The 25,373-nt window shown below is 39.3% G+C and overlaps 1 protein-coding gene and 1 long non-coding RNA gene across 3 annotated transcripts in view; one reads left to right on the plus strand and one right to left on the minus strand.

Moving 5' to 3' along the window:
- TSHR (thyroid stimulating hormone receptor) overlaps positions 1 to 15,447 on the minus strand; it is a 43,002-nt gene extending 27,555 nt beyond the window's left edge. Inside the window, exons 1-3 of one of the 2 annotated variants that reach the window (XM_066321966.1) lie at positions 15,278 to 15,447; positions 5,052 to 5,123; positions 2,867 to 2,941 (exon numbers count right to left, since the gene is read on the minus strand). In XM_066321966.1, the coding sequence (XP_066178063.1) occupies positions 2,867 to 2,941; positions 5,052 to 5,123; positions 15,278 to 15,447 (317 nt within the window). The remainder of the gene's footprint in view (positions 1 to 2,866; positions 2,942 to 5,051; positions 5,124 to 15,277) is intronic. The other variant, XM_066321967.1, reaches the window with a different exon arrangement.
- On the plus strand, positions 1,654 to 3,275 carry LOC136362963 (uncharacterized). Its single transcript, XR_010743875.1, has 3 exons — positions 1,654 to 1,753; positions 2,237 to 2,265; positions 3,176 to 3,275. It is a non-coding gene; the product is annotated as an uncharacterized lncRNA (long non-coding RNA).
- Positions 15,448 to 25,373: the final 9,926 nt, after the last annotated feature.

Consider the following 25,373-nt stretch of genomic DNA (forward strand, 5'->3'; position numbering starts at 1 on the left):
GCTTCAGCTCTACTAGTAAGGCAACTACACAGAGACACTGATTGCTAATCAGACCCTTTTACAATTAGATGTACAAAAAATACATACTTACGTAATTGTATGAGAGAGAGAGTTCTGAATCCGTAAACAGACATATTTTACAAAGGTAAATACAGAAAGAGGAAACAAGAAACCATTGTGAGACTAATTTAACACAATTTGGGAGAAGAAAAAAGCTTCCACATCTTCATAGAGTGGAAATTTTGCCATCAATTACCAGCAAAATGAGATGTGGCTCATTAAAATACAGCAGGTGATCAGTGTCCTTAGTTTGCAGAAGTTGCTCAGTACTTGAAAAGGCATGGATGCATAAGATATGACCTATGCTTAAAGAGCTGAGGTCTGGAAGGAACAGAAAGTCTGGACAGAGGCACATGAACCAAATAAGAACTGAGAAAATGTGTTGCTGAAGATCAAAGTTGAAGTGCACTAACAAGCTTGGCAGACAGATCATGATGAACACAGGACGCCTATTCACATAATACTTGGCTTAAAGCAAAGCATGAGTTCCTCTCTTCCATAAACACTGAATTTTCTCTTAAGAAGCTCTTATGTCTAAAAACAAATGTTTTGAGAATGAAACTGTGTGTATAAGTTTCAGTTAGGGTAAAAAGATTATTTACATAAAGCTGCACTTTATGAGAGTTCAAAGAAAAGCTGTAAAAATAAAACTCTGTGAAATTACTTTTCCAAACTGTTAATCTCAACCTCCTTTAAAATACTTAGTGATAATCTTAACCTAATATTATTTTAGCAATAATACTTTAAAAATACTATGTGAATGGAGAACATTAAATTAATGCATAGCACAAGATGCAAATTTATCCCTGTATAATCCTGTTGTTTGGAAAGTAAATCAAAGTCAACAGTGATAGGTTTTAACATATCAAGATTTATGGAAACAATTCATAAAAATAGTCAAATATATAAATTGCTTTCTTTCACAGCTTGTATGCAACTACCTAACTTGCCAGATGCCAAGATGTTCCCTGATTAAATCATAAATGTGCCTTACTTCCAAACAGATTTTATAAACCTGGTAAGCACTTTTGAGTGGTAGAGGTGGCCTTCTTTGTGGGCTGTCTGCAAAGACTTGGGGTTTTCCTATAACTTTTGTGAGCAGAGTTCTGATGTCTTGTCCTAGGTAGTAATTTTGGCTCTTGTGCAGAGAAAAAATTTAAAAAATAATTGTATCTTGTATGTCTGTGTATGGTTTCTCTTTTGGCAGTGCTTTGTGAGAAATCAAAGGGGTCCCACATTACCATACCCTTGTATAGTGAAGCAGGAACATTCCCTCCCTGCCCTCCCCACAGCCTGTGACAGAGGTGACATGAGAGTGGGTTCAGCCTGTGAACTCTGCTGACTCCTGCACAGACCTGCTGCTTCCTGGTCATGGACAACACATCCAGGCCTGGGGATGGGAATGGGTGTGATAATGTGGTGATTTTGGAGCTTTCTGGAGCATTTTATCTTTAATTTCTAAAAAGGTGAACAACAAAAGAAGTATCCTATGAAGAATTTGTAGTGCGTACTGGCCGATGCTTTATTCATTGCTGATAAAATGTGCTGCCAGTAAATGTTTCATTATATGTTCATTTGTGTTAAATAAGAAATTTTTAAGACACAACAACTATGAAAGAGGAAGAGAGAACATGGATACAACAGGCTTGGAAAAAAATCATCTACATCATAGGGAATGGTATCAAAACCAAAGGTAAGTACAGATATCACACCAAAGCCTTGCTGTGAAACTCAGGAATACTACTGGAGCTGTTGGCCTGAAGTAGATCTCAGGATCCTGCACTCTGCTTCTAGACATGCCAGTCAGGTTCATGTTCTCTTAGAGGAGTCACTTACACTTTCCAGCATTAGTTTCTTTCTTTATCTTCATTAACAATAACTGTATTTTTCTCCTGTAACTTTGTTAGTTTTTCTGATTCATACTGTGTAAAGTAAAAGGAAAAAAAATCATAGAAAATACATCATCAACTAATTCAATCTCTTTCTCTGAAAGTCTCTGCAAAGTCTCTCAAAAGTCTCTGAAATATGCAAAACTGTAATTCAGCTGAGCTTATACAACAATGGCACACTTTCCAATCCCTCTTTTGGATCAGTAATACAAACATGGAAGAGTACCAGATATGGGATGGATCCTATGGAGCTCTCTGTTCAATACATTACATTCTCATTTTGACAGGGTCCTGATGGATGACAAAAATTCTCTGGGTGAGTCCTACCAGTTTTGTAACTGCTTTTAGAGCATCACATGGTGCAAATTGGTCAGAACATGAGAACAAAAAGGTGTAAAAACATTTCCCAGAAGCCTTTTTCTATAATATTCTTGTTCCTTTTAATAACCATATAAACACTCTTCATTTTACTAGTGCACTTTAAGAATGATTACTTTTTTTTCACATCTCCAGCTAGTGCCATTTTTTCTGTGCTTTGGTCCTTCTGATTTTATTTCTGATTATTATATTACTGTTTTGCACTTACCTGCAGTAAATTGACAGAAATAATTCTTAGCTTCCATTTTATTTCAACTTGAGCTCAAGCTCATGATGCAGTCCCAATAGTTTCTCACTACATTTACCGACATTTCTATGGGGAGATACAGGAGAGCAAAGGAACCAAAAAGATGTATGGAAAACAAGCAGAGTAAAATAAGCTCAAAAAAGACTCGCTCCACATTATGGACAAAGGAAATGAGAAAAGGAAAATTTAGCTACATAGGAGACAGGAATGATGAACATCATTGTGTGTGTTTTTTCCACTCATTACAAATTTATCTTATCACTATATTAATTTATTTAATTATGGTACTTACATGTGAGTGACTTTGCTTAAACTGTTGAAGGAATGGGCCTCCAGACTCTGAAGTGTTTCATCTATAGAGATGTAACTAAACACCAGCAAACAGAAAAATAACAGGTCTCAGACACTGGGAAGCCACAGCTAGTGCCCATCATGCCACTTCATTTGTTGTCTCATTTTTTTTCTCATCCAGCTATAAAGACACTCAGAAAGAGTCTTAGAATGCAGAATTTCAATCAGATCAACATTTGGCAGCAGCCACAAGGCCCTCTCCCAGTCCCTTTATTTTCTTCCTTCTCCACTTTTCTTTGCTTTTTTCCAGCCTCAGCATCCCCTGTATTGCTGCCCATCAGCTGTTGTCCTCTGCTGCTGATGGAGAGCAGCTTGGTGACACATGGGGCACTTCAGGAGAGCACAACCAGGAGCAGGTAAGGCAATGGAAACAGCTGTATCAGGTGGCACTGGGGAGCACAGGGGGTGCAGATACATGTGAGGGTTGGGGAGCTGTGTGGTGGCACTGGCTGTGGGACAGCACTGTGCACAGGGTGGGAAAGGCACTGTGTTGCACAGGGGAATCACGCTTTACATGGGGCTGCTGGCAGTGGGATGTTGTGGATGTGGATCCTACACTGTGGGATGCTCCTTTGTGTGGAGAAGCTGTGGAGAAAAAGCTTCAAGGAGCTACAAACCAGGTGTTTGTGAGGTGCTTGTGAATGTGCATCATCCTAAACCCAGAAAAAATGTTCCTTATCCTTGACCTTAAAATACTGAATGTTCAATATGTCCTTAAGTCAGCAGAAAACACCAAGTGAAATCCTTTAACCAAGATTTAGTGTATTTGCATTATTAACAGTGGAAACCAGAAATTTCTCCTGCATTTGAATATCCTATAAAACTGTTTTTATTCAGTGATGTCTTTTTGACAAGAATTAGCTTTGCAATTAAGCCTGTAATGAAAATGTTGGGGTTTTTTTAATTCATGTAGAAAAACAGCACAGGGGGGAAAAACCTCAACTTCTGGCTATCAAGAGTACATAAACATGCATTCATTTAAGAGAAATTGTAGCTCTAATTTTTTTTTTAAACAAGGTTCATAAAGAGGACAACTAAATTTTCTGTTCAGTACAGATAAAAGTTTATTTGTGGAAATCATAAAGTAGACGCCATACAGCAAAATAAACTGCTGTGTTTTGAACAGTAAACATAGTATATGTTCCCCTGTTGAAACTTCAGGACATTTTCTAGGTGAATTTGCAAAACCAGGAATGGTCTGGTAATTTTCATCACATAGTTTGCATTGCACAGAAATTATGGGCTGGGAGAGGCAAATGAGACATGTGGTACATTAGAAGCCAAGACATACAAATAAAATTGTAGTTAAAGCACAGGTACTGATTCCCTAACCTGAAGTTTATATCGAGAAGGTGGGAGTTCATGTTTTGTGGTTGTAGTAATGCTATAAGAAATATCCAGATGGCCACTGACATTATTCAAATTTAAACTGTCAGTTGGAGATTTTGGAGGAAAAGAAGGGTTGACACTCTTTTATATTGAATCAAATGCTGTTCTAAACTAAGTTTATCCTTTTTATATATTATACTGTACTATAGTATGTGAGGGATATTCTTCCCTCTCCAAAAATCCCCCAAACAATTCACCATCTATCTGCATGCATCATCAATTCACCATCTATCTGTATCCATGCATATGTCTGCGCACAAAGGAAGTGACACAATGGAAGTCTCTCTCACACCACACAAATATTAATGTTTTGATGAAAGTCCATCTCTAGTCTAGAAATGCCCCTGGTCTCCAATGAGATGTGCTGCAAATCATACTGGCAGCTGGAAACAAATTTTTAGCCAGGACCAGCAATTGAATATGTTAATTTGCTATGAGTGAAATTATTTCCTGTAATTTGCAAACTAAAGAAATGTTTTATAGCTTTATCACATCAACTTCAGTAAAGGAGGAGTGGTCTTGTTCAAAAATGCACAGAATGCCTTCCTATAACTGGTTCAGGCTCTATTCTAAACAATAGAATTATTACCTTCAGTTCTAAAATGTAAGTGGTGAGGTAGCAAAGGTACACAAATATTTTCATTTCTTAAGTTTTTATACACAAAGAATTTTGGAGAAGGAAAGTAATTTTTAACAAAAATTTAAAGGAACAGTATCAGAAACCAAACATAACTTACATCCTAGAGATGTTGGGAAGATTGGAAAAAGCATCACTTGGAATCTTTCTTAGATGAGTCTCCAAAAACCTCCTAGAGAAACAAAAGTTTGACGGTTAATACCCTTGGGTAAGTACAATTTAACATTAAAAAGTCCTACACAGCTTCATCTGCTCCAATATTTTTGTTCTTATCTTGGCTTTTCTCTGTGTTTCCGTCTTTGCCTCATTTCTATTCCTTTTTCATTATGTGGCTAATTTTGTTTGGTGTGCTCCATCAATCTATATTGCAGCTTTCTGCATCATCCCTCCCAAGAAATCAGCAGTCAGTGGTGATGATGGACCTTCCAAAACTCCAGAGAATGACCAGCAAAACAATTTGCCCACTGAAGTTAATGAAGTATTAAGAAAATTCTTTTAACCATTTCAGGCTTCACAAAGATACTCCATCCCTCATTCTGAGCAAGAAATTCAAGTATGTCAGCCAAAATTGCATTAGTGCAATTGCATGTGACCTCCACAGAATTCTCCATTTTCTTTGTAATAAATACTACATTCTTCCTCTCCAGACATTTGATGCAGAGGTGGCATGTACATGAAGATGGGTACATCTTCAGGAGATTTCAGAAAAAATATTTAAGGGAGATACTTATCAACAGCCAAGCTCTTAACAGAATCAATCTGCAGGCTCACTCCTCTAAATAAGAAAGGAGGAAATGGTTTTGAAAATCAGCCCATGATAGGTGTTAAACTTACAGTTACAACCTGCTGTTGTTAATCTTTGGTTTTCCAATACCATTTGGAAATACACTTACAGAATATCTAGTCAATGAATAGTTTAAAGAATAATCAAGAACAAATGATAAACTTTTCCCCTAGCTGATATTTAACAACAGTTAGAGGAAAAAAAAAGAAAAAAAAAATCAGGATGATTTCCTGATTCTGTTTTGTTTCATAATGCCAAGTATCTGATTGCTATAAGTATATTTGATTTACATAGTCAAATATATTATCATCTTGAGATTTATCAAGCTTCTGGAACTTGCATACGAGAAATAAAACCATAGAAATAGAGTTTAATAATAACAATAGATGTAGAAATTCTTAAAGATTTTGTCTTGAATTAAAAAATAAATTAAGAGAATGTACATTCCTATAATCTCAAAGGAAGAATCTACTTCCCCAGTCTACCTTCCCTACCTCATATACTCGTTACAAGAGCAAAGACTTCTACTTTTCCAACAGTGGGTTGATGTTTCCCCTGACCTCAATACACCTGGCTCCAAACAAGCCTCCAACCACAAGAATGTCAATTAGTCCAGAGACTGTGTCCATATAGATGTTATTTTAACATCCACAGCAGTATCAGTGATATTACTTCAGTAAGATACATTAGAGAAGTAAATATATATTTTACATAGTTGCCTCTTAATTTTAAAAGATTTTTTAAATGCACATCTACAAAACACAATAAGTAAATCCACACCACCCAAAGAATTTCAGATTGAAATTATATGATTTATAGTTTGAATCATGTCAACAAAAGCTTTATGTATTTTAATGAACTGTTCTCCACCAAGACAGGGGGGAAAATTTACCATATGTCAATATGAAACAGAGCTTTTCAATTTGAAACAAAGTAAAAAATTTTTACATCCTAATTTCATTTTTCTGAGAAAATTACAACAAGCAATGGCCTTCTAGCTTTTACGTAGGAGAAATAAACATGACAACAAAGTAATGGCCAGGTAAACAGCAATTGACACATTAGTTTCTAGGTTTTTATATCCAATTAAACCAAACACAAACAAAAATATATTTTCTTAATTATTCTGAAATAAATGCATTTTAGTCTTTCAGTGGTGCAAAAATAGCTATAAAAAGGTATTTCACCTTCACTATTTATAGTGAAATACATGCTGAGCTTACCAGAAGCTGATTACCACCTAGTGTCCAGTGCTAGTATTACCAATGTGGTAGGAATGAGGGAAAGATTCACACAGCAAAGGAACTCTGAAAGTAGGGAATCACTTCTGAATATGCAAGAAGACTACATAGCTCCTTTCCTACAACTAGCAATCCAACAGAATTACACAAACTATCCGTCAAAACTGGCCCAGCCCTAAAAAAATTAATACATCCCTGAATTACCAACTCTTTTTCAAGCACAAATCCAAATCCAAATCCAATCCACAGCACCATACTTGGTACTATGAAGAAGATTAACTCTATTCCAACCAAAATCAGGCCACTTTCCTGCAACTTTTTTTGTTTGTTTTTTTGTGGGGGGTTCTTTTGTTGTTTGTTTCATTTGCTCCCTAGCCTCTGAAGTCCTTTGCCTGGCAGCACAGCCTGAGGAAATGGAGCATTACCTGGAGTAGAGGATACACCAAAGAAGCCCTGGAGTGTACTGGGCATACAGCAGTCTATAGGACCAGATGTGTTGCACCTAAGGGCAATGAGGGGTGTGGCTGATATCATTCTGATATTTCATCATTTGAAATATTATGGTGATGAAGGGAGGTTATATATGAAAAAGAGAAGCATCATGCACATCTTCTAGTGAGGAAAAAAGCAGGATCTGAGGAAACACAGGCTAATGGCTGCTATGTTTTTTGTCTGCAACTGATTTTATACATTTGAACCTTTTGCAGGTGCTATATACATGATCAGAGGCAAAAAAATAATTTATTTTCATCTATATTTCTATCTTAATAATTTCTAATATTCAGATTGACTTTTGACCTCTGCCAAGCAGCTGGCAGCAATTATGAGTACTTAGTGATTCTCTGATTAAACACAATAGTAGTCAGCAATTACAGCCTATTCTTACTCTTTTTCCCTCTAGGAAGTGAGCCTCTTCAGATGGCTTTTTTCTGAAACTCTATGGTCCTGTTTGAACTTTCTTTGCAGCAATTTATAGGCTTTTAGTCCAGTATTTCAGAAACACAGCTCTTCTCTATTGTAGTTAGAGTACATTTTATTGCAGGCCATCATAAAAGTTTAAAGTTCAGGGTAAAAAAAAGTAACAGTACTGATTTTAGGTCAAAATTTAGTTCAAAACTAATGAAATAGGTATGTCTGTGATCACAATAAAAGAAATATATGAGGCTGTAGTGTTTTAATATGGCAATTGGATGAAGTACCAGGTGACTGGAAAGGGGGAAGCATTGTACCCATCTCTTAAAAGGGTAGAAAGGAGAACTGTGGTAACTACTGACCTGTCAATCTCATCTTTGTCCCTGGGAAGATCCTCCTAGAAGCTATGCTAAGGCATGTGGAAACCAAGGAGGTGATTTGAGACAGTCAGAACAGCTTCACCAAGGGCAAGTCCTGTCTGACCAAGCCAGTGGCCTTCTCTAGTGGAGTGACTAAACCAGGGGACAAGGGAAAGGCTACAGATGTCATTTACCTGGCCTTCTGTAAAGCTTTTGACACAGTGCCCCACAACATCCTTTCCTCTAAATTGGAGAGAGATGGATTTGCTTAGTGGAATGTTAGATAAGAAATTGGCTGAATGGTTATACTCAGAGCATTGTGGTCAATGGCTCAGTGTTCAGATGGAGAATAGTGGAAAGTCTTGTGCCCAGCAGAGAATATCATCTTCATCAATTAGTTAAACAGTTGGGTCAGGTGAACCTTCAGCAAATTTGTTGATGACACGAAGCTTAGTGGTGCAGTTGATACACCCGAAGGATGGAATGTCATCCAGAAAGACCTGGACATGCTCAAGAAACAGGCCCATGGAAATCTCACGTAGTTCAACAAGACCAAATGCAAGATGCTGCACCTGGGTCAGGGCAACCCCCAGTATCATCACACCCTGGAAATACGATACAGCACAGATTGCAGCAGCCCTGCTGAGAAGGACTTGGGGGTGTGGGTGGGTGAGAGGCTGGGCATGAGCCAGCAAAGTGCACTTGGAGCCTGGACAGCCAAATGTATCCTGGGCTGCATGCAAAGCAGCATGGGCAGCAGGGAAAGGGAGGGGATTCTGCCCCTCTGCTCTAGTGACACCCCACCTGGAATACTGCACCCAGCTCCAGAGTACTAAGCAGAGGAAAGGTGTGGATCTGCTGGTGCAGGCTCAGTGGAGGGCCGTGAAGATGATCAGAGAGCTGGAACCCCTTTCTATGAGGAAAGGTTGAGAAAGCTGGGCTTTTTCAGCCTGCAGAAGAGAAGGCTCGAGAGCCACTTTATTCCAGCCTTCCAGTACTTAAAGAAGGTTTCTAACAAAGTTGGGGACACACTGTTTAGTAGTCTCTGTTGCAATAAGGCAGAGTATTATGATTCTAAACTAAAAGATGGTCAATTCAGACTAGACGTAAAGAAGACATTTTTTCAATGACTGTGGTGAAACCTAGGTGCAAATTGCTCATAAAGGTGGGAGATAAATCATCTCTGGAAGCATTCCAGGTCAGGCTGGATGGCACTCTGACCAACCTGATCTAGTTGAAGATATTCTTGCTCCTTGGAGAGGCTGTTGGACTGGATGATCTTCAAAGGTAATTCCAACCCAAACTACTGCATGAACCTATGCTAAATTATAATATTAGGTTTCATTTCAATTACCTTTATGGGCTTTTCTGCCTCTATTTTTATGTATCTACTTTTTTGTGAGAAAAAACATAGCTCGAACTTTTCATGTTGTGTGAGCCAACCTCTCTTTGTAAAGACTGCCATTATAATGTCTTTTTCTTTAGATCCAGACAGATCACACTCACTGGCTGGAGTTCAAGAGAGAACTAATCCTCTTTTAGTATGTGTTGGTGGCTCATTGCCTACATTTAGGCTTAGATTGTAATGTTTACTGTAGCTGCTCTCATTGCTTTAACCTGAGTCCATAGCACTGCACTTTCAAAATCCTGAGTATCATTTCCCATTGATTTGGGTAAGGTATCAGGGCACTGACTGGATTGCACAGTCTTGAATAGAATAGAAGCTCTTGACATAAAATGGCCTTTTGCAGATAGCTCACTTCTCATTTTTTACTAAAACAAGCTACTTTTTCTACTCTCTAAATTTTGGCTACTACATAGTAGCTACCTAAGTGTGGTTAACAAGCTGCTATGCTATTAGCAGCTTCACAATATATATTGTTAATTTTTTTGAGACTCTTTAATGTATATTCTGTGAACATGACGATATGTAAGGGCTGAGTCCAGCAGAACACAAAAGCATGTTTAAATTTGAATATTTGGGGAACTGAGACTGTATCTCATTTTCCTTATTCCTGTTTTGGAAGATTAGCATTTCACTGTAGTCTCTCTGAACTGCATCTGGGGAATGTTCAGTCACACTTGGTGATGAAGGCAGATCATTTAGACATCTTTAAAACACTTCCAGCGACAGTCTAGTTTTCAAAATATAATCACCTTTTTTAGACCATTTTGAGGTTCTGTAAACCCATTCTAAAGAAAACATCAAACATTTCTTGATTTTTGTAAATATATAAACAGACTGTATAAGTCAGAATCATGAAAAGTTGTCTTCTTAGCCAACATTAGCTATTTGCACAAAAAAATCTGTAAATTATTCCTTAGTAGTCACATGGACCTTTTTTTTTTTAAGTTAAGCTTTTTCTTCCCTTTTCCAGATGTATCAATAAGCCCTGTTTCCCAATTCAAGAGAAGGCTGTTGTGTGCTTGAAGTGTAATGGGTTGGAAAGGTTATGTCAAAAGAAAACACTGTTATGAAAACTGACTATAGTAGCAATTCAAGATTCAGTGTAGTGTAACACTTACAGAATCAGTCTTTAAACCACAGTTGAAATCAACTCCAAAAATAAGAATTTTTAAACTTGGTATAAACGACTTTTTTGCTACTATGACGGTTAAAACTCATCATCTTCTCAAACAAGGAAATGATACAAATTAATTACTACTGCCTTATTACCAGTGTCTTCTGTAAAAATGTGTGGTATTCTCATTGAGGTTAATCTCTTCACAGCATTTACAAACTAACTACTTGCACTTCTTGTGCTTTCTCTTGAGCAAGCTATGTGTGCTTGTTTCCACTAGGAATGGCAATGGCTTTTTAGTGTGTGCTTGTACAGTTCCTAGCACTTGATGGCTTTCTGTGCCACGACATGGGATATTTAAATGTTCCAAATGTACAAGAAACATTATTGATACAATAATTGACAAGGAATGAGAAAAAATACTGTATTCAATGTTCACAAGATATTCTTCAGTAGTTTCTTTGTTCCCTTAGTCCTTCATATCTGTTCTTCATCTGCTCACTTTGAGTTGGCTTGTGTATGTACAGTAAAGCAGTGCACAGTTTGTAAGTTACTTTAAGAACCCTTAGTGCCTCAACTTACCATTAGGATTATGAACAAATCCTTTCACTTTAACTGCAACAATAATACATACCAATTTTTCAACCTAGTGTGTTGGACCTACTGTATGTCAAATGCAGGATTGTTGTATGTTAATAGCACAATTATAGATGCAATACTATGCCTTTCTAAGCATGGTATGTAGGTAATACAAAATATGTAGGTAAATATAATAAGCATCAGAATTGACAAGGAAGTAGTTTTATGTAAAATACAGTATTTAGGAAACACTTTATGTTGCAGCCATGTACACGGAATTATTTAAATCATTAGCTGAAAGACAATTGATAAAATGATTTAGTGGATTTGGTAAGTATAATGGTATTTCATTAAAAAAATTTAATTATTTTAAGAAGGTTCAAAACTGACTTTGTTTTACAAATGGAATAACTAAATACTTTTTTGAAAATGAATTAATTGCAACTAAAACATTATTTTAAAATGTGTGGCCATTCTATATTACCTACAAAACATACAGAATATATGGGCAGTGATCAATAGGCGGTATCCTACCTATGGCAAATATACTGGATCAAATGTAGAACTGTAGCTCAATACTTAATGTAAAGAGCATGTTCTTGAAGACTGTATTGATTTTGTGTCTATTTATATACCAGATCTACTGTCCTTGTCTAACATCCTCTTGTTCAATTGCAATCAAATTTGATTATGATAATATAAAAATAGCACCAAGGTACAGGATGGGAAGGGAAGGGAAGGGGAAGGGAAGGGAAGGGAAGGGAAGGGAAGGGAAGGGAAGGGAAGGGAAGGGAAGGAAGGGAAGGGAAGGGAAGGGAAGGGAAGGGAAGGGAAGGGAAGGGAAGGGAAGGGAAGGGAAGGGAAGGGAAGGGAAGGGAAGGGAAGGGAGAGGGAAGGGAGAGGGATTTTAGTAAGTAAATGGAGGAGATGTAATGCACACTGAATAAGAAGCAAAACTCTATTAGGTTTATTGTCAAAAGAAAAATAATTAAAAGCAACTAGAAATAGATTTATAAAATGAAAAAATTGAGAAGTGCATTGAGGTGATGCTGGCCAAGAAGCACATTACATAATGCTATAATTATGCAATTATATCTTTGGAAAATGTTCGGGGGGGTTTTGGTGATCTGTATGTGTAAGTAAACTAAAAAAAAAATCCTATACTGAAAAAAAAGACATCTCCAAATCAATATCTGTGCATATCAGGTATTCTGGATAAGCACCTGCATTAACTATATTTGGCTAAGTAACAGTTCAAAATAGACACAGTTTTCTGGCCTAAGTTCATGTCACTTTTCCACTAAAGAGTTAGAAATAAATATTTTTTGGAATTTATTATAAGCATTTCTTTAAAAAAAGGTTTGCCCCATTCTCTTAAAGCAGGGTAGGGAAATGAGAACATTTCTGACTGAATAATCAGAATAAAACTTTAATTGGAGTTTCAAGATCCTGTGCACTGAAAAGAGCTCATCATCTCCAAAAGGCTGGCAAACTGTTCCAGGACTCACCAGTCTCTTAGTCCTACAAACCCTACAAAACTGAATAGCCATGCAAAAAAGTTTTTAAATTGGCAATCTTGAGGTTCACACATTATACAAAAAGCAGAATTACTTTGCCTAAAATAACAAACTTGCTGCATTTAGGGATAATTGTAAAGAGTTTCAACATAAAATGTGCAGATATGTACAGCTACATATTTCACCTCTAAGAAGAATTAGTTTGTTCTTAATGTTACCAGAAACTTCAATTATTTTGGAATCTTTTGTCTTTGATTCAGAACTGCTGCGTATTGTACAGCAAAAGGATGAAAACATGATGGAATTAGGGGCACACACTTTGCAATTTCTAACAAAATTCTGTGTGTTGTTTTAACTGCCATGTTCAAATAATCCAGTCTGAAACATCTGAAAGCACTCTGAACACAATGTTATGTGTTATGACTCCCATTTAACATATGGAGGGAAAGAAATATTAAGACACTTGCAGAAAGCAAGGGACTACACAATTGGGTACAGTCCACCACACTTCAGCAATTCAAATAAGAGAACAGAAAGAAAATAAACACACATTATCCAGAGAGAAAACTTCAAATTGAAGTAAACAAAAAGTAGTGTTTTTTTGTGTTTGATTGGGTTATGTTTTGTTTGTTTGTTTGGGGGGCTTGTATGCGAAAAGAGCTTTGTTTTCCTTATTTCCTCAGATAATCTCCCATTTGCTTTCAAATAAAAGACTATGCAGCACATGTTCTACTGCTTCTGCCATACACTATAAAATCACAATTGTCATTACCTGGAATATTTTCTTGATGTGGTAGGGAGAAGTCTTGAGATGTTGCAATGGTCACTCTAACAGGTGCCACATGATTAAATTTCACCACAAATAAACAGAAAAATATTTCTCAGTTGCTTTTGTTAATTACTTTTCCCATGGAAATAAGATCTTCATGGGCTGTTTTTGTCTTTTCAAAACAATGGCTTATTATTTTACAGCCCCCATTACTACAGGTGTTTAAAACACTAGAATTCCAGAGGCCAAAGTGCTTTATTTGTGGAGCTGTATGTAGAGAGGTACTTCTTAGCCATCAAACCATATTTCAAGGAAAGTATCAAATTTCATTATGTGATCTCGTTTCTATTAACTATTTTAAATGCCTGTACAAAGACATTTTCTTCTATAAACTGAAACTGCTGTATTTTCTAACTTGTCATGGTAAATTTCAAAGAACATACTACTTGGTGCACGTTTTAACATTATAGCAATTTCAACCTAAATAAACTGTGTGTATACAAGTAAAATAACAAAAAAACTTGTATCATTTAAAATGTTATTAACTTAAATACTCCAGTCTAACCATCAAAAAAATTAAAAGCAAGCAAAAATAATGGAAATAACACATTTCTTTTCTAGGCAAGTGACCAATTTAAGCTTTTACTTTCAGTTTTAAAAAGTCTGAGAACTATTCAAATGAGTTAAAATAATTTAATGGTTCTTATTTATATAAAGTCCTGAGAATCATTATCAAGACATAAAGCAATCAATCTGTTCCTGTTTTCCCTTGCAGTTAAATCAACTGAGTTTGACTTAATTTATTTTATCAGAAAGTAATCTATATTTACAAATGAACCTTCCCATAGAGACTATAAAACTTTTGTACCTCAAGAAACAAAGTAAAAGCCAGGAGTGATTAATCTGCTCAGTTTAGCTGACAGGTGCCATTTCAGTCTCACTACAGACTTTAACTGACAGATATGACACAAGATGCTCATCTGGACTGGCAGCAGGAACCCAGACAAGATCTTCTACTGTGTTTGTAACACACCAAACACTTAGGCTGAGGTACCTGAATTACTCTATCACTTTGGCAAGCTCTAAATTGGCTGCTTTATCCCATACTCCACATTTTCATCTGAAGTATTCTGTCTCCCAGACAGTTTACTTTGATTCTCAATTCCCCTGGATTTTTTCCCCCGGCTTTGACGAAGAAGCTGAAAATGCACAGAGGATTTGTGGAACTCTTTGTGAGGTGACACATCCAATTCCTATTAGTTTTTAATCACAAGATTGTGTTTGATCTACCTTTCCTTCCCCTCACCCCCTAAGCACTTGTCACATAGAATCCAGCCTTCTGCTCACTTTGCCCACAAACAGCCCAGTTACTTATTTTCCCGTATTTTACACAGAACTCTTAAGATCCAATGAACCATCTCTTCATACCTCTTTAAGGTTGAGAGTCACTTTTCCTACCTCCTCCTGCCACATGCAGAGTCTGCACACTGCCGTTCCCGCTATCCAGTACCGCCCAGGTTATCTTCACCAGTTCTCCCCTCTCATCACTTCCTCATCTCATAGGACATTAGCTCAGAGCATCTCCTGCCTACAAAGTATGAATACTCACAGCTGGCTTCCCTAAACCATCCCAATGTACTCACAGGGTCTGGGTGTCCTCCGGAAGGCTGGGGATAAAGTAGATGTCTCTGCAAGTGATTTTGTAGTCCTCCCAGTCAGAGCACTCGCAGAAGGCTGAAGGGCACCTCTCTATACCCTGACCGCACAGCACCAGCGCCAGCAGCAACTGGAAGCCTACCGTGAGGCACAGCATCTTCCGCCGTCCGCTCCCGCTCTGCCCCTCGCTTCTCCCAGGAGACGAGGACATCCCAGCTCTGCAGGGGCAGACCACGCTGCCCGGCCGGGAGAAGCTGCCGGGGAAAGGCGGCACCTGTGCCGGACAACGCCGCCTCCTCACTAAGCGGGGTCAGGAAAGGTGTCAGCAAGCCCGGCGCGCCCTCGCCATCGGGCAGGGTCCCTCTCCTCGCCCCGGCCCCGCGCTGATCCCGCCGGCCATCCCGGAGCTGCCCCCGGCTCCTCCGCACTCCTCCCGCGGGGTTCCCCGGGCCCGGCCCCCGGCTCTCACGGCGGCAGCGCCGCGCCGGTCCCGGGACCCCGCCGCTCCCGGGCTCCGTCCGCAGCCTTGGGCCGCCTGCCGCGGGCGGCCGGGACTGCGCTGGGCGAGCGGGATCTCTGTCCTACCCAGCCCAGCCCTGCCAGCTCGGCTCTGCCCAGCCCTGCCCTTCCCAGCCCTGCCCTTCCCAGCCCTGCTCGGCCCGGCCGGGGTGAGACCCGCGCCGGCAGCGGGACCAGCCCGTCCAACCGCTCCCAAAGGCGGCGGCGAAACGTCGGACCCCGAGCGCTCCTCCTGGCATCTTGCGGAAAGGAACAGGAGGAAGGGGTCTGAGTAGGAGCTATACTAAATCACCCGTGAAAGCAGTGAAATCAAAGCAGACCTTTACAATCAGCAAAAATTCACTGACTGCGAGTTAGATATGCACTAAATGTAAAGCATTTAAAAAGCACTGAAAATTCAAAAGAGTGATTTTGAAAATGATAAAATAAAGCAAAGAGGAGTGAGTAGCATTTCCCACATTACCAGACAAGATAAATCCATTCACCAAAGAAAATAAATGGGGGGAAAGATCTAACCTTGATAGAAATAAAGTGGAATTATTATCACCTTAAGTAGGTATACAACAAGAAAATGTCAACATAAATATTTGTAATCTTCAGAAGAGGAAACTTGAAAATGTAACCTATGCACAGTATAAATTACATCACAATATTCTTGGATAAATAGTCCCCCCTCAGCTACATTAGAGTTATTCAAACGTTTTGAATCAGATACTATTTTGATAAAACTCTTTAAAAGTACTTTAAGTCAGTTCACCAGTATGTATTTCCTAAATATAATGAATCCCCTCAATACATCTTATTAAGGTAAGCAAATGATACCATGGCCATAAAGAAATATAATAAAATCCTGATCTTATGGGGTCATGTTAAGCAGTTAGATCTTGTGTAAGTGAGAATCCCATCAGCTACACTTATCTCATTTAGGATAGGGTACCCTTAGGAGTGTCCCAGAGACAGTGTCCTAGAGAACTTCAAACTGCATTGCACATATTCCCTTAGAAACTTTGGCTGTCCTATGTCATTCTGACACACTGCTCACATCTGTAACTCACCTGCAGCCCTAGGAGCCATCACTCACCACCACTTTTTGGTGTCCTGTACCAACCTGACTAAATAACAACAAGCCACAGGCAGATCACTGAATGTCAAGGCAATGAACAAGAGAGATACACAGTCCACAGAGGCACAGATGAAACAAAGTTGTGATTCAGTCTTGCCAAGTCAGACATGGGGCTCTGTAACCGTTCAACACTTCGGTTTATTGCTAAAGAAGACGACTCCAGCATGGCATAAGCCAGACTGATGAGCTTGAGGCTGCTACCGAGGCGTTCAAGGTTGTCATCTCTCAGCAGTGGGACTATGTTCTTTCCCAACCAAGAGCTAATGACACATTTTGTGAATAAGAAAGCCACAAAGCAGTACAGGTTCTGAGAGAGGAAACACATCCACTTCTGTGCTGCTATCCCCATCTGGTCCTGTCCCACCTCTTGCCCTTTGTGGAAACTAGATGCATCATATCCTATTTGGCATAGCTGAGAGTCAGCAAGTACACTACCACAGTTGCTACAATCTGCAAAACCTACACTGTTGTCCACACACTCAGGGGAATATTGCCTGGCATTCATGAGGCATAGCCTGTCTTCCTGTTTTCGGAACCACAGACAAGATAAAAATTCTCATCCACCTACTATATCAGTTGTGGGATACAATTGTATTATTTCATAGTAATTTGAGGTCTTATTGATCTCTGAGGGCAAATCACAAGAATGGGATAATGAGGCAAACTCAGGGTTCCTTACTGTGTGCTCTATTCAATCCCACTGATCTTTCCCAGATCTGGAAACACCACCTCAGTGCCCACCTGTACAGTAGGGAGGCTTTTGCCAGGATCTGTGGGACTTGTCTTCTATTTTCTTCTCATGATGCTGGGGTTTCCATGACCATAATTTAAAACTTAAATGCAGATATATCAGAGATCAAACAAACATAAAAGTTTAGAGTGGATTTAGGCTTACCTTGGATCCTCTACCCATGAGAGTAATCAACCACTCTAGCTTCACCTAATGTGTTGCATGTAACAAAAATCATGCTATACCTGCCGACATTCTCCTCTGGTTTTTCTGCTTCTTACTGCCAAAGTAACAGCTGTCCCAGGGACACTGTACACCTTATTACAAATGAAAAATGAAACTCTGCTCCTTTTGACTTTGGCAAAGAAATATTTTGGTTCATGCAGGTTGACACAAAAGCATACAAAACCATCTAGCAAAACAAATGCATCATCAATGGAATTTCAGTTGTCTTTTGGACCTCTCTCTTAGCTGTCGTGAGCCTATTCTACACATGATTTCCAGGTGCAGTGGGTATGAAGTTAAAGTTATTTATCTAGCAAACAATACCGCCTGGCACTGTCGAGAGGCAGCTTGTCAGCTGGAAACATTAAATTCTCTTCCAGCTTAATCTCTGTTTTCCTCATACCAATTTTGATGACCTAGTACAACTCTGGGCACACGGAGGAGTTTTTACTTCTCACAACATGACCTAGTTTGCCAGAAAAAAACCAGATATGTGTATCCCACCTCTAATTACAGTGCTTCTGCAGTGACCTGTAGCAGTATCTTGTGTGTACTGTCTGGCAGCCCACCTCTCTCCCACTTTTATTTCAAGTTCAGAGTTACTTTCTATGTTTCACTGTGTATGGACAAAGCAAAGGAAAACAGATTTATTGGTGGGAAGATAAATAGTCACAAGATTGAGCCATTTCAGTAGATTATCATAAACCAAATACTCACTTGTCTGGTGTACTTACCTTAACTAACAGGGTAACCTGCATTAGCTACCCCTGTCATAATTGGTTTCAGATTCCTAAACAAGAGGAAGAGTAATTTGCTCATCACTTTTTGACTGAAAGCAAAGTATTTTTAATTACTTTTCATTATTAGAGAAAAAGACTATGCATATAGACACTGGCATCAGAAGCTTTGGCATGGCAACAGCTCTGTTGCAGTGGTGATAGTCCAGAAAGTCTAGTGAAAGGAAAGTATCCTCCAAGCTATTTCTAAGGGATCAAAAATGGAAACTATAAAAGATTGTATACTACAAATGGCAAAGCTGACACAAAGATGTTTGTAACAGATTCTAAAATAAATTAGAACTGCCTAATATGTGATTTCTGGGCTTGAACCATAAATGAGAGAAGTAAGGGACTCCTGTTGTTGAAGGCCTGATAGCCTTGAAGGAAACAGGACAGAACACCTATCTTCAGCCTGAGAAGAGCTCCAGTTCTAGATGCACCTCCTTCTGTGCTTCAAGACTTGGCTTGCCACTCTGAACCAGGAACATCAACAGAACTTGGGGAGAAAAACAACTGTTGCTAAACCACATGGTGTTTCCATGGACACTGGCTTAGCTCAGAGAAGTTACTTTCTAAGCAAGATGATGTTTGCACTGTAGTTTCTAGCATGTCTTAAGGAATTTCTGGTTACAAGTCTGCAATCACCATTCAACTTTCTCCCTGTCAGGGCTCTGCCCTGGCAACATGCCCACCCCAGCACCATGTACCCTCTCTGACAGCTCTAGGGCTCTGTGTCAGCTCAGGCCTGAGCTATTCAAACACTGAACTCATTCCCAGCCTGATTCCCACAGCCCTGTGTTGCTGACTTTTTTCTGAATTTACTGGGGACCAGTGTGGAAGATAGCATTGTCTCCTGTCTTCTATCCGGTCCTGTCTCCTTGACAGGCCTTGGACCTATATTGCAGTCCTGTCTCCAGGTGTCTCTTGCTCCTCCTAACTGGACGCTGGATCTATTTTCATTCCTTGCCTTGCTGTGACTGTCAGTATCACCAACCCAGACCTGTTGAGATGCTGCAGACTGTGTCCCTGTTGGCAAGGTCACTCTCTGTGCTGTGGCCACACTTGGCTCACAGCCTGCAGGTCCCCCACAGAGCAGGCTGTCAGAGCTGAGAGCACTGATGGACCTGACTGCCATAGTCTGGCCTCCACTAGAACCTTCCCTCAACCTGTACAAAACTCAGGACTGTGTCAGCCTCCAGGGCTATCAGTCTCTGCCTCACCACACCACACTGGGGCTGGTCTCCAACTCCTTCCTGACCATGGCCCCTGCTATGCAGCACCCGACACAGAGGCTGCCATCCTAGCCCAGCCTTAGCCTGTCCCAATTCCTGAGGAGCTGACAGTACCTGGGGTTGTGGCTGCCCCAAAAGCCACCAGCTGCCCTGCCCCTGGCCGGGCTGGTGGAATGGAATGGGCTGCCCCTGTCTGCTGCTCAGGGAGGATCCCCTGTGGCTTCTCAGTGCCTGGCCCTGAGGCTGCTGCTAGCTTGCATTGCCATGCTCTGGCTTCTTCTAGATAATTCCTAGACAAGTCCTTCCATTCAAAATTTTCAAGGACAGGCCCAGTGATGGGGAAACTAAGAGCATATTTGTAAGTCTACAGATAACCCCAGGCTAGGGAGGTCTCTGAACTCTAGATGACAATGTAAATTCCAAATAGAAAAACACAGGTAGCTACATGCAATAAGACACATCCTGCGTGGCAGAAATATGGGAATATGTTGCAATTATTCCATTTAATTTTGCATTATATAGTTGTCTGAAATACTTTATCATCAAGAAGTAGACAGGATTATTCACAGGATAGTAAGGAAAATGGGGGGTTTAGAACATGACCTGTACTGAAGGAAAGATAGAACACAGTTGCTTAGCTTAGTCAAGACTGCGAGTGTTTTAAGCGGTAAAAAAGAACAATAATCAATAGTTTTAGTCACATCAGTTTTGAAAAGTGACGGCATCTAGCAGCTTAGAGTGACTGGCAACTTTTCAACCCTGTAGAATATTAATAAATGTTTCTCTTTAGTATATACTAAAAGCAGTTAATGAATTAAAAGTATTAGCAACAAGTGTACATCCACAATTATAAATATAATCCTAAGAAGAGAGATGCAAAATCCTGATGCCCTGAGCTAGAGAAATTAAGTAATTTGTATCAATTAAAATGTCCTGTGCTCTGATTCAAATAAACAAATAGGAAAAATCACATTTAAATGACCGTATATTGCAGATTTCTTTTTTCTAGTTTTTTGAAAGACTCTGCATTGTCCCTATTAATTTAAACACCACAAGCACTGACAAGCATATTTTTCCACTGTTACAGGCACCCCCTCTAGTGACAGCCACAGCTTCTCATTTAGTACGCATCATCTCAAGCACTGCAAGGCTCCAAATTCCATTGCTTTTGTGGTGCTTTCTGAAAAAAATAACATTATCATCATCTGCCAGATTTGATGTGGTTTCTCACTTATCCTTTCACTGCTTATGTGGTTTGTACACGAATCAGATAAACCACAACAGGTTCTAGCAAAGAAGTAATTAGGTCCAGTTGGTGTTCGACAGAGATCACCACATATCAACAACCACATCTAGGAATATCTGCACGAGGAAATGTTTAAACTTGGAAAATAAGTCAGTAAAGAGCAGATTAAAAGATTTGGTGGCAATTGTTTTTTTTCTGACTAATCCACACGTTTTGCCATACTAGGTGCTTGGAATTCCTACATGCTTGTATTGCAGTATGGCAAATAATTTTGGCCTGTCAGAAAAAAAAGTACATTAGACACACTGCTTTGACACAGCATCATTTATCAAGTGTTTGAACAGCTATATAAAAAATTTTATTTTAGGTTCTTGAAGATTCATGTCCATATTAAAAAATTGTCTTCTATTTCAAGGTAGTTTGGGAGTTTTATGGCTATAGAATATTGAGGAACTCTTGTGCTTTTCTTTACTGTAAGAAAAATCCATGAAAAACTGTGAAAATTGGAATACCCAGTAGGCTGCAGGATAAAGAGGAGGTACTTCTGTAAAGCCTTCTAAAGCCTGAGGCTGTCAATTCTGAGCACTCAGAAGGAAGAGCAAGATGAAACTATCTCTTGGCCTTAGGCAATTAGTTTAGGTAAGAATGATGAGAGCTGCTTTCAGCAGATATATTTGTCTACAGAAAGAGTACTGAATCACTGAATCACAGAATCACTGAGGTTGGAAGGGACCCTGGAAACCATCTGCCCAAGGCCCTGATCAAGCAGGTCACCTAAGCTGGTTGCCCAGAACTGTGTTCAGACAGCTTTTGATTATCCCAGGATGTAGATCCACAACTTCTTTGTGCAACCTGTGCCAGTGTTTGGTGACCCTCAAAACTGAAAAGAGTTTCCTGATGTCAGACAGAAAGTCCTGTTCTGTTTGTGCCCATTACCTCTTGCCTTGCACACTATCTTATCTATACTCTCCCTTCAAGTATTTATACACAATAATTAGATCCTCCAAGCCTTCTCTTCTCCAGATGAGAGAGCCCAGCTTTCTGAGCTTCTCCTCAATGAAAGATTAATTATCTTGGTGTCCCTCATCATGTCAGGAGCTACATCAGCATCCATGGCTGCATCCCAGGGCCTATGCACTTATGTCTCTCTTTATATATTTTTGTCCTGTGCCTCTTCATCTAAAGTCAGCTTTCTAGCCATCTTTGACTTCATTTTGCTCTGTCTTCATCTCTTGCATGGGCATCCAGGCTTAGAAATAACCTCTAGCAAAAAAGGATCTGCCCTCATAATTCAGACTTCAGACAGATCTTGCACTCTTATTTTACTTGGGTCATGGCACATACTTCCTTTAATAAGGAGACCAGCATGTTTAATAGAAGAGTTTGGCTGTTTATTGCAACAATCATAAATAAGAAATGGCTTTTAAGCTCATTGACTAAGGTGACAATTCATCTACCACACAGTGCTTCTCCACTTTTATGCATTTATGATAGCAGTTCATAAAAGAACTAATTTTGAGTACCATGAAAGATGAATCTGTAAGAGTTATTTATTTTGTGGTTTTGGTTTTTTTTTGTGTGTTTTTTTGGGTTTTTTTATAGTCTTCTGAAAGAAATAGCAAAACAATCTCCTAAAAGCTACATGAATTAAGACTTGTCATGGAGGACAAGTAGTATAGCATGAGAAGGCATCACTAGTGACAAATACAGGAATTTAAAAAATTAAATTTAAGCTTAAGTTTTTTTTTTTTTTAAAGTTACAGTCCTTCTGGATTTTCTGCCCTTAAGTCTGTGCTTCAGACTAATACACATTTATTTTTATATATCAGTAATATAGAGGCTCAGAATAATATTTCCTTTTGTGGGTTTTTTTTTTTTAAGGTTTTAGCCAAGATCTATACTTGTATTATATTGTATTGTATTTGTATTGTATTTGTATTTGTATTTGTCAAGGGGCACAACAGCATTAATCAAGCAGCAATAACCTGAAGTAGAAAGACCATGCTGGCCTCTCTAAATGCAAGGACTGTCATGTTACTGTCTCAACAAAGCATTTCAGATAACAAAATACTGGGATATATGTTTTCAAATTCATCTAATAAAATAAAAGGGTTCTGTTCTAGTAAAGTTAAACAACTTTTTATAATTACGTCTAGTATAGTGGTTTGTCGTGCACAGTTAAAACATTTCTCATCATCCTCATTCCAAACTGAAGATGCTCTATAGCAATCTTAAGGACATATTTAACATCCTTATGACAAAGTAAATAAACAAACCAAAAAAAATCACAGTACTGTTCAGCTTCAAAAAGAGAATTCCAGAAATATGACTCTGACAACTGTAGTGGGTACATCAGTATAAACTGCTAGAAAGAATAAAATTAATATATGCATGCTCTTTGATGGAAGAATCAGAACAGCTTTTTTGAAGAACAGATGTTCCTTACATGGTTTGAAAGTCTTCTGAAGCTGTCAACAGAACTCTAGATACAGTTTATTAAGATTTTCAATCTGCCTTTAGCACAGTCCTCAGCAAAGGCCTTTAAATTATGCAAAACCACAGAGTAGTAATCCAGCACGTTTTCACACACTCAGAAGCAAGCTTCCAGAAATCATCACTAGGAGGTTGGGAAGGCACACAGGATTATAGAAACTTAGGGTCTACAGGCCTGTAAACAGACACCAAAGGAAACAACCTTGTTATAAACGTGCTCTGACATGACATATGTGGGTTTCAGAAGAAACTATAGAGTTTGTATGAAAAATACATGCACACTAATCTTAGGCCTCTTCCTGTTCTAAAGAAAGTTGTAGTAAAAATCCTTTAATACATCCATCTACTCTGGAAATCAAAATGTACAGGTACAAGGAAGTCTTTACTGAGCTGACAGTTCATTGCACTGGTAAATTAGCAGCCCTCATGCGCAACTCTATCACACTTACCTGCTCCTTCTTTCATTCCTCGAATTTTGGAGAGAACAGAAGACACCAGAAGTTGGCATCAAATATGTTGTACAAAACAGGGGACTTCAAGCAGTTTGTTACTTTATACTGATGTTCATCGAACCAACTGAGTGTGAAAACATTAGTGGAATGCTACATTCTTCTCTGTTCAGAGTGCTGGGATCTGAATGCTTTGAATCTTTTTCAGCAAAGATACACAAAATCCAGGATGTCCTGTTCCAGTCAGGACAGAGTTTATTTTAGTAGTAACCAGAAGGGGGCACGGTCAGAACCTGAAGGTTATTTTATACCGCCTAAGCCATTTGTCGGGTGCAGAGGAAAGGGAATCTCTTCTGGGAAAAAGGAGCTTCTTCCAGCTGAGGAGATGTGGTGGAGGAAGCCATCTGTCTATTATTGCAGGGTTATTTTCCGTGGATCGTTTCTTACATCCTATGTATTAGTAGTTTTGCTGTTTCCAGTAAATTGTTCTTGTCTCAACCTGTGATCTTTACCTTTTGTGTCTCCAATTCTCCTCTGCAGCCCACTGCGGGGGCGGGTGGAAAGGGAGAGGGCAGTGAGGGAGCAGCTTTGGATTTTCCAGTGGGAATACTACTTGGGGAATACCATCCCTAAACCATGACAGAAATCTTGGCATATATGCCTGCTTACATGTTTCCTGTAACATTTTTATATCTCAATTTTTATAGTAAGCAAGCCTTAACTTGAAAAAAAAGTCTTAATCTCGCCATAAGCTTTGTTTCATATGCGTAGGGGAAAGAGAGTTTCTGTGCAGTGCTGCAATTGACAATGTAGCTGTGTGCAGCTACTTGCAAAGAGCACTTGCTAGATTGTAGCAGAAGAAGCAGATGCTTCCAGTGCTTCAAAAGGGCTACTTTCTCAGCCTGTGCACGCATGGTTAGTCTGGCCTTCAGAACCAGTGGCTGTGCCTCGTACGTTGGTCTCAGGCACTGGCAGCAGCTTCCACTGGAACATTGTTTAAGAAGTCAGATGTGCTCACCTGCAGCAAAGATGTCAATACACTTCTCATATGTTCCAGTCACATCTAGGATATGTTACGTACCCCTTCATCCTCTCTGTGGTGGCCTGAGAGACACTACTAGGGCAGAAAAAGAAATTTGCTCACAGATGAATTCTGTTGAGTCTATAGAGTAGTAAGTCCACTGCCAGGTGCAAAACTGAGAGAAAAATCCTCAGAGAACTCAGGAAAATTCAGGACTGTCTCCCAGAGACCACCATAAGCAGAAGACTGAGCAGAAGCTCTGATTC

This window comes from Sylvia atricapilla, chromosome 6 (assembly GCF_009819655.1).
Source record: "Sylvia atricapilla isolate bSylAtr1 chromosome 6, bSylAtr1.pri, whole genome shotgun sequence".
Classification (NCBI taxonomy): Eukaryota; Metazoa; Chordata; class Aves; order Passeriformes; family Sylviidae; genus Sylvia; species Sylvia atricapilla.